Raw genomic sequence first — 19,222 nt, forward strand, 5'->3', positions numbered from 1 at the left:
AGCCTCCCCACCACGTGACACGCCACGTCCGGGGGAAACCCAAACTTGGCGCGCTGAGGCCGGAGCTCCACTAGGTTCTCCGCTGCGCAGCTGGCCCCGCCCCACCCCGACAGCGGCCCAATCACTGGGCGCATCCCGGTACAGCCCGCCCACAGCCGCCTAGGCGTGATTCGCCAGAGCTCGGAGCAGAGAAGCCTGCCGAAAAAAAAGGGAGTTGAGGCGTTGTAGCTGGACGGGGTGGGAGGGAGGAGCGGACTGGGCGGTCCCTCACCTTGGGACCTGGGACTTTTGGGCTTTAGTGCTGATTGTAGGAGTGTTTTCGTGATTGGCAAGACCTGGGTAAGATGGGGGATCGATCCTGGCTCGGGTTCAATTCCCAGCAACTCTCAAGTATCCAGGGGATCTGTCTCTAGAGTTTTAGGATTGAAAGTATGTGCCACCATGCCTGGCATAAATAGATCTTTTTTAAAAGGAAAGATAGCTAGGGGCTGGAGAGATGGACCTGCTTCCAGAGGTCCTGAGTTCAAATCCCAGCAACCACATGGTGGCTCATAACCATCTGCAATGGGGTTACAGTGTACTCATACATAAAATAAATAATTCTTTAAAAAAAAAAAAAAAAAAAAAAAAAGATAGCTAGGGCCATGGTGTCTGTTCACAGTAATGCCTATCTCAAACAAGACAAACAAAAACCCAGCTGAGGTTAGTCATGGTGGCATGACCAGAAGTCTACAGGCTTTGGCAAAGGAATCTTGATACAGAGGGCAGTTTGACTAAATACTAAGATTCAGGCTAGCTGACTGTCTCAAAATTAAAACAAGGCTGGATCTGGCTCAGGCCTGCTTAGCCTGTACAAGGGTTTGCATTCAATCTGCTTAAAAACTAATGAAACAAACCATATTGCCATGGAGCTGGAGAGACGGCTTAGTGGTTAAGAGCGTTTGCTGGCCCTTTGCAACAAGTGCTCTTATCCACTGAGCCATCTTTCCAGCCCCTATTTAAAAAAAAGATCTAAATAATAAAAATAAAAACAAAACCTCACAGGGCTGGAGAGATGGCTTAGCAGTTAAGAGCACTGACTGTTCTTCCAGAGGTCCAATTTCCAGCAACCACATGGCAGCTCACAACTGTCTGTGGCTCCTATTCCAGGGGACTTTGCACCTTCATACAGGTAAAGTGTAACTTTGAGAATATGTTCTAGTCCTTTGGTTCCTTCTCATTCCCTGGCTTGTTCTGACTTCACCTGTGCCTAACTTGTTCTCTCTGCAGCCTCTCTATAACTGTCCCAGTAAAACTGCCTCCTCCTTTTCCTTCTCTCTCTCTCTGTGTTGTTCTCTCTCAAGTACCCTCTCTTTTCTTGCTGTTCTTGTAAGAGTTGGGTATATCCTAGTCTGTCAAATGTTTCTCTGATTCATCCCTTTGTCTGTTATTCAATTAGATATCACTTTTGAACATTGGTACTTCTTTCTACAAACTAACTTTGCTCCAAATATCCTGCACCAACACAATGCACATAAAATAAAAACAAATACATTTGTTTCGGTTTTTGAGGCAGGATTTCCTTGTGTGGCTCTGGCTGTTCTGAAACTCACTCTGTAGTCCAGGCTGTCTCCAACTGAGAGAGATCCAACTGCCTCTGCCTCCCAAATGCTGGGACTAAAGACTTGCACCTCCAGCCCTGGCTATAAATCTTTAAGAACAAAACAAAACCCAAAAATGCAAGACCTGAGATTCACTCCTCTGTTCTTCCAAGAATGATAACTAATAGTCACCTCTCTGGCTCATTACCACTGGGAAGAGAAGTTGAATGTCTAGCCTTTTTATTCTTAGCATTTCATACTCCCTCGTGATGCAAATTCCAAAATGTGTAAAATATTGCTAGTGTTGCTGTGGGATATTTAATAGGGAAAGATGCTCAGACATGGAAGCCAATGAAAGATTTTTTTTTTTTTTTTTAAATCTGGCTTGCAACTATGCTGGGTTCAGGATACCCATTGTAGCCCTCAACTTTTCTCAGGATGGATCTTTTAAGCACAAAAACCACTTTCTGGGTTGATATACTTCAGTTAACAAGAATGATTTGCCAGATGCAGAACTATAGAAGCTAAAAAAAAACAAGGTTAGTGCATTTTGCAACTTTCCCAGAACTGTATGGACTTTGATAGATTAGGCCTTTGTTTTGGTTCTGGCAGATGGTGCTGTGTCCACCTGCTGAATTTTGCAACCCGAATGGCACTTCAAACACGGAGTCAGTTGTGCTAAGATCTGGGAGCCTGCTAAGGTCTGGGCCCTGTTACATTCCCCACTAGTCATTGGGAATGAGTCAAATCGTACACTCATCCTATTTAAGAAGCAGGACTTCACAGTTAATCCAATCAGAATGTGAATGAAAGACCCAGCCAGTGCTGATAGCGGAATAGCCAGAGGACCAGGAGAACAGACTGACCGGTACCAACTATTTCCCCAGCAAAAGCAAGATTTTCTCTAGTTATTCCTAACCTATTAGCATAGAAACAATAGGTTTCTCTCAAAGCAGTACTTCATTCTTTTTAACTTTATGAGAAATCTATGCTTCTCTAATTTTGTAGGATCATTTTTGGAAATGTTGTTTTAATTTGGAAACTGAAACATTTAATACCTCTAGGTCCTAGTCAACCTATCTACTTAGTTTGGAAAGCATCAGAAGAGGCGTATTTGATCACACCATTGGTGCACGTCCACCAAGTAGCCTCAGAGGCTCGGTAGTATTGCTGTTGTCCAGATTAATTAACCCATAGGGCAGAATAGCAGGCATCATCCACATAAAGGAATTGCTTGAGAGTTCTGCCAGCTGCTGTCCTGTGAGCCTGGGAAACATTTCAAACATAATCTCACAGCTGAGGAAGTTTTCTCCTTCCCCGGGGCTGCTTAGAGCAGGCACAGAGGCAGAGGAATACTCATCTGGGGGAACTGTTTCCCCCTGCCCTGGCCTGTGTGCATTCCTCTTAGATGGCAGGAATGGGTGAGGTAGTGATGGGGGGGGGGGGTTGATGAGTGGTCCTTCCCCTCCCCACCACCACACAGGAACAACCCTGACTATGATCTGAGGTCTACTGAGACCTACTAAACCTGGGGCCCTGTTACAGTGTGACACTCCAAAAGGCCAGACATAGTGACCAGCCCTATAATTCCAGCATGCAGGGGGTAGGTAGAGACAAAGGGATCATTGTAGGTCGCAGGTGCCAGCCTGGTCTACATAGCAGTTTCAGACTAGCCCGAGCTACATAATGAGACCCTGTTTCAAAAAAAAAAAAAAAAAAAAAAAAAAAAAACTAATTTAGAAAAGACTGTAGAAAAACAGTAAGAGTAGAAGAGACCCATAGGAGGCCTCACAAGGCACTGTTACTTTTGCTACTCACACATACTTGGAATCAAAAGAGTTTGCCGGGGACTGGAGAGACGGCGAGACGGCTCAGCAGTTAAGAGCACCAACTGCTCTTCCAGAGGTTCTGAGTTCAATTCCCAGCACCCACATGGTGGCTCACAATCATCTGTAATGAGATCTGATGCCCTCTTCTGGTGTGTGTGAAGAGACTGACAGTGTGCTCATGTACATAAAATTAATTAATTAATTTTTGACGAAGGATTTTGCCAACTGCCTCTTTTGCTTAGAAATAATTCATTCTGCCCTACCGTTCCCCAGAGTGGACACCATCAGGTTGGAAGCTTGTCAGCACACAAAGAAACTGAAGAGGTGTAATTATCCAGTGGAAATGAGAGCTTGTCTCTCTTGCCTGTCACTGGGGACTCACCTATGGGAAAATGTACTACTATTCTCCCTGTTCTTGGACATACACATAAAGCTAGCTGGGTAGTCTTTCTGTCAGTTTGATGACATATAAGTCTCTTTTCTACAGACTTGAAATGTAGCTAGGGTTGGTGGGGCATGTCTATAATCCCAGTCCTCAAGAGGCAGGAGCAGAGGATGGTAAATTGAAAGTCAGTCTGAGCCGGACAGTGACAGTGGTAGAAGTCAATGTTTGGGTGGTTGAAGCTGAAAGATCTCTGACTTTGAGGCCAATCTGGTCTACAGAGTGAGTTTCGGGACAGCCAGGGCTGTACAGATAACCTGTCTCAATAAATAAGTAAACAAACAAACAAACGAAGCAACCAACCACATTTGTGTTGTGACGTGTGTCTATAATCCCAAACATTGGGAGGCTGGGGCAGGATGAGGAAGGAGTTTGAGGCTAGTCCCTGCTGCATAGTGAGACCTAGACTCAAAATAACAAACAGCAAAACAAAACCCAGGGCTGGAAGGATGGCCCAGCAGTTAGAAGCACTGGACGTTCTTTTTTGAGGGATCCTGGGATCAACTCTCAGCACCTCGGGGTGGATCACAACCGTGTGTGTAACTTTAATCCTGGGGGTCGGACACCCTCTCTGGTTTCCTCAGGCACTGCACACCTGTGCACTAACCATACACAAAAATAAAGGAGGAAAAAACCTCACAATAGCAAAACAAAACAAAACAATAACAAAAACCCTACCTCCTTGCTCAGAAGTTTGCTTTCCTTTTGAATAAAGGGAAAAATATAGGATAGATTGTTGTGACTGCAACACCTAAAGTGCTGAGAGTCAAGACCCAAAGGATACGAAGGTTTTTAACTCTACATTAGTTTATGTATGGGAGGGGTGTGGCATGAGGCATGTATGGAGGTCGGAAGACAACTGTGGGAATTGAACTCAGGGTGTCAGGCTTAGTGGTAAGTGCCTTTATCTGATGAGCCATCTCTCTGGCCTTATTAAAACAAAGGTTTAATAAAGAGAGACACTGTGGGGTTGGGGAATATAGCTCAGCCGAGAAAGTGCAAGTTTGCAAGAAGCCCTGTGTTCTATCCCCAACAATGCAGAAATTGGCCACAGTGGTGCAATCCTGTCCCAATACTTGGGAGGTAGAGGCAAAAGGATCAGACTTAAGGTCATCTCTGGCCATATAGAAGGTTCTAGTAAACTTGTTTTGTTTCGGCAGCTTACTGACTTGAGTTACTAAGTTGGCCATTAAGTGAGGTGCCAGGGGAAAGTAGGCATTAGGAGGCAGAAGCAGGTAGATAATTATGAGTTCAAGATCAGCCTGATCTACATAGTGACTAAGGCTGGAAGATCTTTTCTCAAAAGAATAAATAAATAAAAGAAAAGAAGTAAGCCTAGTCTCAGGCTCCAAGTAGATAGAAACCCACTGCTAGAGCATGGCACTTTGTTTATTATCTTTAGCTTTGTCTCAATACAGATGATCACACCAATTACTGGGAAGAGTAAGGACCCAGTATGTGATAGATAGTGCTGTCAAAGCTCTTGACTTCAGGACTAATTGCTTCCCTCGGGTATAATGCATGTGCTGGGTCATGACAGTTTGGCTATATAGGGAGGTTAGATTTCTTTCTGCCTTTATAATCATGTGAAGGATTACTTAATGCACACCACTTTTGGGGCTCAATGCTTAATTATTAACAAAACTGTTGGCTTTGATTGCCACTGTTGACAAAGGCTAAAGTCCAGGGACTCTCCACTTCCCCCTTCTATGTAGAAATGGCAACAGTTAAAAGGCCCCATGTTTTGAGCATTCACTGCTGTTCTGATGATGGTGACAACCCAGAGAGTAATGCCTCTTAGAATGTAACTGCTTTTAATCAAATGGGTAGGCATAGAATGGTGAGTAGGGTATTTCCCCTAAAAGTTCACCCTGTACACACAGAACTAAGTCAGGCTGGATTTACCTTCCATCTCTTGTGCCTGAGCATAAGTAGAGTGGAACAGAATAGAATCTAAGTTTAAGGATCATTAAAAGAAACTTTTTTTTTTAAGAGATAGGGTTTCACTGTGTAGCTTTGGCTGTCCTGAAACTCACTCTGTAGACCAGGGTAGCCTTGAAATTCATAGAGATCTGTCTGCCTCTGCCTGCCTCTGCCTCCCAAGTGGGATTAACGATATGTGCTTACAGAGCAGTTGGTCAGCGATTGCAGACAAGAGAGTTGGTGTCCTTAAAGATGTCATATGGAAAGGTCTGTACCTTGCATAGATGATGATTAACTCATGGCCTCATAGATGGAGCTCTCCCCTCTTGGTTCTTATATACCTATATACTTTAGCCCCTCCTCCCTGGCTCCAGGGGAATCTGCATGCAACTTGTTGGGAGGGTAGCTGGATATTCAGGTGAGGTTTCCATGACTTTTCCACCCCCTCCTTTATGATTGGCGAGTTTTGAGCAGGCCCAGATGAGCTCCCTAAGATGGTAGCTTAGAGGATCATCCTATACACCCTTGCTTCATACTGAATAGGAGCATAGAGCAGGGCAGAACCAGTCTTTCTCATTCTGCCCCTAAAGCTGTTACATCTCCTGGGACCTCATTAAAGAATGTGATCATTAATCTTCTTTGTCTACTTGACTACATCTAAAATTAAGTGGCATCCAAACTGCCAAGCACCCTTGTGAGGGATTTTTGAAGCAGGAAGACCCACCCTAAATCAAGGCCACACCTTCTGAAGGCAACCCAGTTAAAAGAACATGGAAGAAGGAAGCTTTGCTTTTCTGCCTTCTGGCACCTACTCTTGCTTCTAAGTTCAGCTGTGCTGTTGTTGGGGCTCGTGCTAAGTCCAACTTCTTTAGGACTTCAATGTAGACTGAAAACCAGCAGCTCTCTGGGAGTCCTCCAAGGACTCCAAAACCAGACTGAGACTGCCTAGACAGCCAGCCCCATGGACTGAACTAGCAGATTTTGGCTTTTCTAAAAAAACTTTGTAGGACTACCTGGACTATATATCCTATAAGCTAATTTAATAAAATGCACACACACATACACACATACACCATCCATATGTGTGTGTGTATTCTATCAGTTCTCTCTAAATTTATGTATATAGCCTTGTTTTATATCTATATATAAAATATTGAGCTTTGTTCTTTTGGAGAACCCTAACTGATAGAATATCCATAAAACTTCCTAGCTTGCTGATCCTGGACCAAGCAAATGTTCCCCTGGCCATTGCCTCCTGAGTCTCATTTCTTTGTTGTTCCCAAGGACAGCTGTTGTTGAAGGACCACCTGTCAATGAACTCAGAAAGAGATACATTATCTTAGCTTATTGTGCAGAAGAGGTCCTGCACAAGTGAGATGGTGAGGGAGTTAAACTTTAACTTCTAACTTATTGCACTTCAGAGCTCAGAGCTCCGAGATCAGCTACTTGCATTTTCCTGTGAAGCTCTAATGATAAATGACATGGGCAAAGCTGCCAGGCAGTGGCTGGAAAGAGTCAAGTTAACCGTTAACTCAGTAGTTCCGCTAGCTTTCTGCTTCTGCACAGTGCACACAATGACTCTCCTAAGTCCCAGTGTTTTGACTTAATTTTACTAATATATAATTTTATGCATTCTATACTTGTGTATCCAGAAAACAGTCTCAAATGTTGTGCAAAACTTTTCATAACTTCAATAGTTTTTTTTTCCTTTCTAGGGGTCCCAGTGTTGGCTCTGTTTCCATTTTCCAATAATTTCTTCAAACTTTCTTTGTAAGTCAAGCATTAATCTGGAACTACCATTGTGCAGTTATTACATTGTTTCCAAGATGAGAGCACACAGCAGGCACCTGGACTAGGACTGTGCTGTGCCCGTGCCTCCATTTTTATTTGTTTAAGAATCATTACATCAAGGAACATCTAGCTTCACAGAATTCACCAGAGCAGAAGGAGAAAGAAATAGGAAAGTCAGATTTAATAGAAGAATTATGCACACCAAGGCCAACTGAAACGCAGTCACACACAAATGAGATCTATACAGATGTTGTCCAGGGTTAAGGTTAGGAGAATTGGGAACAGCTGTTTTTTTTTTTTCTTTTTTTTTTTTTTTTTTTTTTTTTTTTTTTTTTTTTTTACAAAGAGCTGCTTCGGGCTACTGAGATGTCTTCGTCATGGCCTACTGTGGTCAATCTCTTACTTCTGATGGCAGGTCCCCTGGAGGGATGTGTCTCCTGCTTCTCAGGGTCTCAGATGCCATAGGTTTTTACAAGGAGCTGCGGGGGACTTCTGAGATGTCTTCATTCCTGCCTGCTGTGGACAGTTCCTGTCATGGTAAGCTGTCCCCAGTACCAACCATTCACAGATGATTAGATATTGGGATAGGTCAACTCAGATTCGTGGATCTGAACCTGGGCGGCAGCTGAGCTGGTTGGCCCGCAGGCTTTTACTTAAGAGCATCACCAGGATGAGCTCTCATGCACTGCTCTGACCAAGCCAAACCAATGCTGCTACTTGCAGGAGACAAGGTTAGCTATTCCACTCTCCTGTCCTGGAGCCAGCTCAGTCAGCTCCACTGTGCTGCCCAATCAAGACCCGAGGCCCACTCTTCCAAGTGGTAAGGGGCTGAACCAGCTTCCCTGCTCTTGAAACCTCAGGGCCAGTTCCACTGTGTTACTCACAAAAGGTGACAGGCAGGGCTCTCATGACTTCAGAGCCAGCTCTCCTGACTACCCAGAGGACATTTTTTGGACATTTCCTTGTGCTTTTTTATATGTATCAGCACACAACATATATACTAATATACTAGTAGATTTTTCCTTATCAGGCAGTAAGCATAAGGCTCTCTGTTTTGGAGACCCACTCCTGCAGGGTAGTCTATTTGGTACTGAATTTGGGCTAAAGTCTCCGCAGTCCCCTTTATAGCCCTGGCGCCTTCTTTTTCTTTATAGATATTTATCTTATTTTCTGTGTATGAGTATATTGCTTCCTGTTATTTCTGCACACCATATATGCATTCCTGGTATAGGTCAGAAGAGGGCAACAGAGTATGGATGGTTATGAGTCACCATATGGCGCTGAGAACTGAACGAGGTCCTCTGCAAGAGCAGCAAGTGTCATCTCTCCAGCCACCCTAACAGACTTTTATCACAGAAACACTTGTTACATACCCGGAGAGGAAATGCCTTTCAAAAGAAGAGGCAATATTTTAAAAAGCCCATTGCCTACCAATCAAATAGAGGTCTCGTAATCAATCCCCTGAGTGGTGGGATTAAAGGCATGCACCACCACCATCGGGCACACATACTGCTCTTGCTGAACACCCGAGAGCAGTTTCCAGCACTCACATGTGGCAACTCTAACTCCAGCTCCTGGGAATCCAGTGACCTTTTCCGATCTCTGAGGGTGCTGTACACAGCCTCACACAGAGACACAAACACACATGCAGTTAAAAATAAAATGTTTTAAAAGGAGTGAAGGAAGATGGGTTAGCAGTATCAGGAAAAGTCTGTGGCAAGAAGTTTTTGAGATTGGCCAGAATCACTATGGGTAATTCCACTGAATAATTAACTTAGAACTTCCCACCCAGGGATTTGAGCCCCCTTTACAGCATAGACAAAAAAGGGGATAGTTGAGTACCAGGTTAGATATGTGAATCAGGGCCATCTGGGAAGGAAGATATTGCTATTTTAGGTCAATCAGAAATGGTCTATGTAGCTAGGCAGCATTTGATAACAGTACTGGGGTGGGAGCGGAGGCAGGCGGATCTCTGTATTAGTCTACAGAGTAAGTTCTAAGACAGCTAAGAGAAACTCTGTCTTGAAACAGCAACAACAACAGAAATGGTCTATGCAACTTACTATATTTTATCCTCAGTTCTTCTCTCTGGGTTGATTAGTAACAGCTGGTAGAGGTCCAAAGGGACAAAACCTGTGAAGCTGAGACATCTGTTCTAACACACACACACACACACACACACACACACACACACACACACACACACACACCTTTAGTTTCAGGACAAAGAAAGCAACTTCAGGCTTGACTGACACACTTTTTTGTTTTTGTTTTTGTTTTTAGTTATTTTTCATGGCTTGGATTAAATCTTTTGATTCGCATAACCTCTAAGCTCATTAGGCTTGAAAGTATTTTCCTTTAAGCGCTGAGTGCCCTAAAGTTCCCTCTTTTCACTGTCTTAGCTACATCTAAAAGTTGTCTCTTGGAGGTGGGGAGGGGTCTGGATGAATGGCTCAGTAGGTAGCCCTGGCTGCTCTTCAGAGAACCCAGTTTACATTCCCAGTGATCACTCATTTGTAACTCCTGTCTCAGTACGTCCGATGCCCTCTTCTGGAGACCTGGGCACCTGGCACACAATTGGTACATAGATATCCATGTCGGTTAGACAGCCATACAAATAATGATTTTAACAGAAAAAAAGTTCAGTTTCTTAATAAAAATGTATGTCTTTTAGTTTTCCTTCTCATGCCTGCACTAAAACGGAGGGCATTGCGCATTCTTACAAGTACCCTACCTTTGTGCTATATTCCCTAGCCCAAAGCTAGAGCTTTCTGACAGAAACCTGGACTTGTAAATACCATAGATTCTGGATCCTATTTCTGTTTTCTGTTTAAGCTGGCTTCCTTGGACAGTACTCTGGCAGGGGAATCCTATGCCTTTGTGCCAGGCAGATGGATGTGGAAGTCTATACGTTCCACTTGTCCTTCACTGACACCTAGAGGAACTCTTTGTTACTATTTGGTACAAATGGAAGTCCAGACTTCTGATAAGTCTCCATTGGCACTGTCTTGACTGGGAGGGGAAAGAGTATCTAGTTATTGCTCCCTGATGGCCTCTTTCTTGTATTTTTAAAAATTTTTTATCTGTTTTATGTATATGAGTGCTCTATCTGCATGTACACTCATGTGTCAGAAGATGTGGGCATCAGACCCCATTACATGGTGGTTGCTGGGAATTGAACTTAGAACCTCTAGAAGAACAGCCAGTGCTCTTAACTGCTGAACCATCTCTCCAGCCTGGGAAAGTGGTCTTGTCAGTAAGAAGTGATGGAAGTCCTGACTCTCTGCTTGGCTTCAGCTTACATCACATGGAGAAGGGAGGGGTGGCTCCTTACACTTAAGTGGGAGTGGAAGCCCAGATTCCCCTGTTGGTCCACTGACCCTTCTGGACAAGAGCATCATGACTGCCCACTGGGACTGGAAGTCACAGCTCAGCAATGTCCTTCCCTGAGACTCTGCTAGGCGAAGAGGGAATGATGGTGCTAGTGGTTCCCCAGGCTTTCTTTCTACCCAGCAAACATGGAGTAGGGCTGGAGGCTTTTTTCTCTGGTTTTGGAAAGAGCTGGACTGTTATTGTCTGGAAGTTGTCTTTCTTTCTAAGCTTCTGCTTTCCTGGTTCTTTGCTAGAGAGAACAGACCTTCACTTGCAGCTTGTGTTTGTTGCCTTTCTAAGTGGCCTATACCTCCAGCATCTATCATCCATCTATCCATCTATCTATCTATCTATCTATCTATCTATCTATCTATCTATCTATCCATCTATGCAATATTCCCAGGTACTCAGGAGGCTGAGGCAGGAGGATGGCTTGAGTCCATTGAGTCCAGGTAGGACAACTTAGGAAGATCCTCTCACGATGAAAGTAAGACAACAAGCAACAACAAAATACGCATTCCACCAGATTTCCAGATTTTGTGAATACTCCTAAGGATTTTAATAAAACACAGTTGATTAGGGAAGATGACTGTGAAATGATATGCACAGAGTTAATTGCATTGTAATCTGGAGATGAGAAAAGGGAGGCTATAGAGAATAGAGGGGAGCATGTCCAAAGTACATTATAAACTTGCATGGAAATATCTTTATGAGGCTGGAGAGATGGCTCAGTGGTTAAAGGCACTAACTGCTCTTCCAGAGGTCCTGAGTTCAATTCCCAGAAACCACATGGTGGCTCACAACCATCTGTAATGGGATCTAATCTCCCCTTCTGGTGTGTCTGAAGACAGCAACAGTGTACTCATATACATGAAATAAATAAAAGTAAATATTAAAAATGTCTGTGTATAATCTTATCCCATCTATAATAAATATACAACAATGAACATAAAATAAATTTGCTGGGCAATATTGGCACATGTCTTTAATCCCAACACTCAGGAAATAAAGGCAGGCATCCCTGAGGCCAATCTGGTCTATAGCGTGAATTCTAGGACAGCTGGGGCTACACAGAGAAACCCTGTCTTGAAAAACTAAAAGAATAATTTTTTGTAAACTTTGTATCTTTTGAAATAAAATTTATTTCCAGCTTTATATATTACAAATTTTATTGCATTTTTCACTCTCTTAATTGTGTGGTTGTTGTTGCTGCTGCTGCTATTGTTGTTATAATTATTATTTTAGAGAAGTTCTCTCTTTGTAGCCCTGGCCATCTTGAAACTCGTTATGTAAACTAGGCTAGTCTTGAACTCACAGCACTTGAGAGACAGATGCTGGTGGATCTCAATGAGTTCAAGGTTAACCTGGCTAAAAGAGCAAGTTCCAAGACAGCCAAAGCTACACAAAGAAAACACAGGGCTCAGAAAGAACAAAGAGAGGATGGAAAAAGAACGAAAGAAAGAAGAAAAAGAAAAAAAAAAAGAAAATTCCTAGATTTAGCACTATTAAAGCACTAATATTCTAATAGTGTTATATTATAATATAACCTAATAATAGTAGAATAGTACTTTCCTAGTTGAGTTAAACGTGGCTACTTGTTGAAAGGAAAAGTGACTACTTATATGTAGGTCTGTTTCTAACCTTCTTAAAAATAAAAAAACAGACCCTCCTCTTCCCATGTTTGTAACAACATCACATTGCTGTTATAATAATCTTGGCAGCTGTAGGATTTATTTTTGCGTTGTGAGGCAGTGTCATACAGCCCAGCCCGAAGAAGACCTTATATTCCTGAGCTGCGTCCCTTCGTCTCCCAAGTACTGAGATAACAGCAATAAGCCATCACAGTCAGCTTTGCAGAGCAAATTAAGTTTTCCTAAAAAACGATGGGACCCAAACCACTATTTAGAATTTCCCTCCGGAAGATTTAAGGTAAAGGACTTAAACAGGCTGACGTCACTTAGACCGCAAAGGCTAAACCCTACAGGCGTTGGCCGCATCTCCAAAGCGCATGTGCTCCCCAAGTGTTGTGATTGGACAGAGCTTAGTCTCATTACGTCAATTCCGAGGCAGGAGTATGAAGTTCATTGACCATGGTTTCTCCGTCCTCTAGGTAAAGGCTAGGGACGTAGCAACCTCTTGGTGAGGGGGAATGAGGAGGACAGTGTCTCTCCTGTCTAAAGCTGAGGCGCGCGGTACATCTGATTTGAGTGACTGACTGAAGCCGGGCACGCTCTGGGGAGGCCGTGGACCCTGATGGCTTCCGGTTTCCCGCGGCGCCCCTCAGTGAAGGAAGCTGGGTTCAGGCGCCGGGATCGGAATGTTGTCCCTGCACGCTCATCACAGAGGTGGCCTGGTCTGAGTGTGTGCATGTCGGGTTCTGCTAGGGGCACCTGCTCCCAGAGCACGCTAGGTCTCGTGTGCACAGCTACTGCGGCGTGACCCCAGGGCTGGAGCGCCGGGGCCCGCGGCACCCTTGCCCAGGGATGGCTAGAAGATCTGGATTTTCTAAAGGGCGAGCAAGATCCTGACTCCAGAACATCCCTGAAAACAGCTTTCTTAGATTAGATACTTTTCCAACTCGTGTCAGTTAGCGAGTGCAACTTAGTGGCTATCTTAAATATTCAGCAACCGTTTCTTCAGTTAAAACCTTAGGAAATGGCAGTAGTGACGTGTAAATAAGATTTTGCTTGCGAGGGCTTAGCTAGTGGTTACACGTAGCAGGTACTCAGCACATGGTACACATAACTTTCTCTTCAGTTTATTAGCTTTTAGTATAGTGATTGAGAGTTAATACATACTCCTTTCCACACAAACATGACCTTGCAGTTTCTCTCAGGTGGGTATTTAATTTTGTTATTTTTTTCCTCTTTGTGTGATATTTTATTAAATGTCTTTACAGGGCAACAGCTAGCCTCCAGACACAGCTGCTAAGACCCTGTAGGCACTGTCTGGGACTTGTCAGATGGCTCTGGCTTTCCACGTTTTTTGTTCTGAGGTGGGGTGGTGGGCAGGATCTCATCTTTAGGATCCAGGATGCTCACATAGTTAGGCAAAGGCTTCTTAGGGCTGATCTTAACACTTGGATCCTGGGGCAGCATGATCTTTATTTACTTCAGTGTCCACATCCTGTCTGAACAACATACGGTTCAGGCAATGCCAATATAGTAATGAACAGAGCCTCCACTGTGGATCTCCACAAACGTCATTGATCCTTTGTCCTTAGAGCTAGCTTCCCATGTACAACAGCCTGGAAGCCTTTGGCCCCAGTCTTCATAATGAATATTCACATACTATAACAGGCCCTTTGAGCAACAAGCCTTCCTAAAAGTTCATAACCTAGGGATTTCAGGTTGGTATCTTTGTGCCTCAAAGGTACACATACTTAACTACTTTTGGTGGAATTGCCTGTAAAGGCTTTTCAATCCTGTAACCCTGGAAGGGTAGTGAAAAGCCTTAGAGAAGTAGCAGGTGGCAAGGGGATCCTTTAGTGATACAGTTTGAATTAGCCATTCATATCTGCTTGTTTGAGAAGTGCAGGAAGGGAAACTAACTGGAGTAGCCACCACTATCTGTCTACTGTAGATATCCACTTTCCTCATCACAACAGAGTAAAGTCAGTAGTATCTCCACGTTTCAGAAGAGTCCTGGAAGCTAAGCTGCAGCAAACTAATGAGGGAGGCGGGGTTTTAGGCACATCCCTCTGTGCAAAAGCCATGCTCATTCAGGGACAAAAAAAGAGAATGCCTTTGAGTTGGTCATTGTACGTGAAACTATACGGAGAGATAGTTACAAGTGCTGTGCACCGGCTTGGTATGGAGGCCCAGATTCACACCCCAGTGCCAGGCACTCGGGGATGCCTGTAGTTGCAATTACTCCCCAGGCAAGGAGGTCACAGACCAGGAGCTGGAGGCCAGACCCAGGTAGAGTTACTTGAACATACAAAATGTCTGCTCACTCAAGATAGCAAAAACAGACCAAAGTCCATCCAAGTTTAGCTTGGTAAACTAGTGAGTTTATTAAGGTGACCTACAGGAGTCTGGGTGAGGGATTACTTAGAGGAGACAGGAATGATTTAGAGGCAGCCGCATCACTGACATGCCTGTCTCAGGATGGGAGATAGTTTCTGTCCACCTTGCAGGTAGCTCCACCACTGAACAGTCTTCTCTCTGTCAACAATTATTTGCTGTTTATTCATTTAGCTGTCAGGACACACCTGCCTTGTTGACTCTTAAGCTTTCAGACTGGGAATTTTCCTTTTCTCGTGAGCTTGTCTTATCTGGGTGTCTTTGGTTAAGGGCGCACAGTGCAAGGGAGGTCTTAAACCCCAGGCTTGGGACTCTCCTGCCTGAGGGCATGGATTCTTGATGTGCTTCACTTTGTGAAGTTTACTGTGCTCTTCCACGTCATGGATCTCAAGGATTGTAGTCATGTTTAGCTGGCAAGTGCTTCTACTCACTGAGCCGTCTCTCCAGCTCCCTCAGAGCGGTTCTTATTGAGTACATGATCATTCTCTCCTTTATAAGCTGGTCTCTTTCAGAGTCTTTAGCAAATACAGCATGCAGCCACGTGCAGCTTAGCAATCGGGTACAATGCTGTCATCACATAAACATCTGGCTGTGGATTTGCACAGAAGACTATGTAATCTTATAGGCCATCATCATGTATGTGGTCTATCATTGGCCTAAATGGCTGTACCTAGAGATATTGTAAAGATGTGTTTCAAAGCTATAGTTACGGAAGGGTTTGTGAAAGGAAGTTTGTGGCGTGATGTACCCAGTAAAGGACCATAACCTAAGCTCTAGTCATCTTGGGTGTAATGATTTAAGGGTTGACAGGAGTGATGTTGACTGCAGTGCAGTGGTAAGGACAGTCCCAGTTGTTGCTGTTGTTGTTGCTGTTACTGTTGCTGTTAGCCATTTTACCACAAAAGGGGCCAGCCTAAGACAACTACATGAAGGGCTTTGAGTTGAGATTGAGCTGAGACTCTGTCCAGGATGTCCTGACTTAATTTGGAATACTGTTGCTACCCTTTATTCCTTTCTTTCTTTTTTCCTTCCGTCCTTCCTTCTTTCCTTTCTTGTTATTTTTGAAGCAGGGTTTCCCTGTGTAGCTATGGTTATCCTGGAACTCACTGTGTAGACCAGGATGGCTTCAAACTCAAGAGATCTGCCTGCCTCTGCCTCCTGAGTGCTGGGATTGAAGGTGAGCACCGCCACTGCCTGACTGCTGCTGTTTTCATTTCCCTTCCCCCTCCATTTCCTTCCAGGAACTTGTGTATTCTAGGCAAGTGCTCCTTGACTGAACCCTCATTTCACTTTGTTTACCAGGTATTTATTGCCTCTTTACTGTGAACCAGCAGTGTGCTTGGTGTTCAGAGATACCAAAAAGGATCAAATTGATAAGAGTTCTTAAGTTGTTAGGAGATAGTAAATAGATCACAAAGATTAAGTATTAATTATGATTGTGCTATGTGCTATATAGAACAGTGAAAAGTTCTAGGGAAATGTATAATGGGATCAGTTGTAGGGGCATGAAGTGGAGGGATCCAGGGAAGGCTTTCTTGGGAAAATACTTCTTGGCTGAGACTAAGGACTGAGAAGGTTAAATATACATTTTTTTTTTTTTAATCTTTTAGTGTAAGATACTGTAATGTTTAATCTTGGTTGTCAAAGATGTATAAGCAAGCACACTTTTGGGCATGTCTGTGAAGGCTAATCCAGAGACCAATCACAAACTAATTATTGATGGGTCTGCAATTTGAATAGATTATTGGGATATAGTACAGTATGGGCAATGGGGTATGTGATGGGCCTGTATTGGGGCTACGCCTTGCCCTGGCTTCTTCTGTCTGGCTCACCTTTCAGGACACTAAGGTGAAGAGCCCTATTCTACTGTGTCCTTCCACTCTGAGGTCCTGCCTTATCTGAGGCCCAGAAATGTGGATACCAGCCTGCTGTGGACTGGAACCTCTGAAACCATAAACCAGATGTAGATGCTTTCAATGTAGTTGCTCAGTTATTTTGCCCAGTGATGGAAACATTACTTCTTGAGGAACTGTCAATTCTTAGCTAATACAGTTTTCCCTTAATACACACTCTACAGTTTGTCAAATAGTTTATTAGCATGAAAGGGCCCTGAGAGAGAAATAAGCAAGTAGGTTTATGAAGCAGAGTGGGAAATGTACCACTGCTTGCTTAACTCCTAACCCCACATGTGCACACACTCACTCTCTGATAATGAAGGAAAAGAAAAGGAAGGTAACTACAAAATGTTGGTGGCAGTGGCAGTAGGGCAAATACAAACACAGTATATTGCTTATATGCATGGGATTGTCAAAACTAAAAAAAGGAGAAAGAAGGAAAGTGTGTTAGTGCATGCCAGCACTCAGAAGCAGGTGGATCTCTGTGACTTTGAAGTCAGCCTGGTCTACAGAGCAAGATCTAGGACAAGGGGGCTACACAAAGAAACCCTGTCTCCAAAAACCAAAATTGAAAGAAAGAAAGTGTGGTATACAGTACAAAGTGATAATTTAAAAAGGAAAACCTGTTGGGCATAGTGACACACATGAGTAGTAGAGGCAGGCAGATCTGAGTTTGAGGCTAGCCTGGTCTATCTGCATAGTGAGTTCAGGCCAGTCAGGGATACACAGTGAGACCTTGCCTACGAATGAACCGTGTTATACTGAGTGAACTAAGCCAGCCACCAAAGGACACCTGTTTTATGATTCCATTCATAGAAGTACCTTCTAATTCCAACATCAGAAATAGTTTATCGATGGGGAATTTCAATCTAGTGTGTGTAGTGTTTCAGTTACAAGATGAAAGTTCTGAAGATTGGGGCTGGAGGGATGGCTCAGTGGTCAAGAGCACTGACTGCTCTTCCAGAGGTCCTGAGTTCAACTCCCAGCAACCACATGGTGTCTCACAACCATCTGTAATGGGATTTGATGCCCTCTTCTGGTGTGTCTGAAGACACTCAATGTATTCATATGAATAAAATAAATAAATCTAAAAAAAAAAAAGTTCTGAAGATTGGCTGTCTAACATTGATGTACTTAATCTGGAAGTGGGGTTGTGTGGCACTCGGTTTTGAAGTTACATCCTCAAAAAGGGCCCTGAGGTGCATTAAATAGGTAATACCCTAGACTACCAAGGCTGCATGAGGAGTTTGAATAAATAAAAGTTATAGTCTTGATTGTAAGATTCCCAGAAAATATGCAGTAGAGGAGTAAAGCCATATTTAGTGGGTAGCTCATTGTTATTTTAACATTTTCAGAATCTGTATGGGAAGGAATGTTGTCATCTTCATAGGGAATGTTAATTGTGCTGGATTTCTTAGTTCTTGGCTGGCAAGACTCTTCCCCCCCCCACACCCTGTATTTCCTTGGTCTTTCCTTCCTGCCTCAGGCTTTCTTCCTGTCCTCGTCCATAGTCTTGTTAATTCTCAGGATGGCCCTGGCCTTTGGTTCTTAATTGAAAAAGGAAAAGAAATATGAAGAGCCTGATGTTTTGAATGGACAGAACATAACTAGAAAAAGTATCAAATCCAATTTTTATCTTTCAGTTGTAATGTAGGAAACATAGTGGGAATAAGAGGGGTTTATTCTGGAGCCAAATATAATCTAAATATGTGGTAATAGCTTCATGAGGTTTTACAGTATCATTAAAGGAAACCATAATTTCAGCTGCTTTGCAAGTACATTGGGGGAGATATCTGGTTCTTGTGTTCCATAAAAGTGGGGGAATCTTAACTCCAAGCCACAGATGCTTTTGGAAGCGTTCACAGTCGGTGGAAGCTGGCGTTCATACATTCCCACGCATGCATCTCATGTTCACAAAAGTGCTGGTCACATAGGAGACGTGGGGTAAGTGGCCCAAGATAATCTGGGCTCTGGACTGGCAGCATTTCAGCCTCCACATGACTGAAGTTCTAACAGGCAGCCTTTGCAGTCTCATCTGTCTCAGAACTATGGAATTATAAACACTTCTTTAGGGTTTTTAAACAAATACCACTTCCTGTTGCTGTTGGCTTTACTTTTGTTCTTAGCTGCTTGGTGTGTTATGTGTATAAATAATGCCTGTTATTTATCTCTATCCATCTGTCCCACTCTTTTGTCATTTCTCTGAGGACAGTTACTTGTTTAGTTCTGACCCAGTGTCTGCCCAGGCAGCACACAGTAGTCCTGGATGAGTAGCGAGTGACTGTCTATTGCAGCAGCTCTGTCTGGGATGGACAACCAAAGTTGCTTTATTTTGTCTCCACTTCTGAATCTGATGTTTGTGCTG

At 43.5% G+C, this 19,222-nt stretch overlaps 1 protein-coding gene across 3 annotated transcripts in view; it reads left to right on the forward strand.

The window, feature by feature from the left end:
• The first annotated feature begins 8,012 nt into the window (after positions 1-8,012).
• DHRS7B (dehydrogenase/reductase 7B) overlaps positions 8,013-19,222 on the forward strand; it is a 41,172-nt gene continuing 29,962 nt past the window's right edge. The window contains exon 1 of one of the 3 annotated variants that reach the window (XM_080923391.1): positions 8,013-8,102. Coding sequence is in view for 1 of the 3 variants with exons in the window: in XM_080923386.1 (XP_080779512.1) it covers positions 13,028-13,047 (20 nt within the window). In the remaining 2 variants the exon portion in view is untranslated. Of the gene's footprint in view, positions 8,103-12,947; positions 13,048-13,453; positions 13,774-19,222 lie in introns of those variants that run through there. The other 2 variants (XM_080923386.1, XM_080923389.1) reach the window with 2 other exon arrangements.

Source organism: Micromys minutus (assembly GCF_963924665.1).
Source record: "Micromys minutus genome assembly, chromosome: 10".
In the NCBI taxonomy this organism is placed as follows: domain Eukaryota; kingdom Metazoa; phylum Chordata; class Mammalia; order Rodentia; family Muridae; genus Micromys; species Micromys minutus.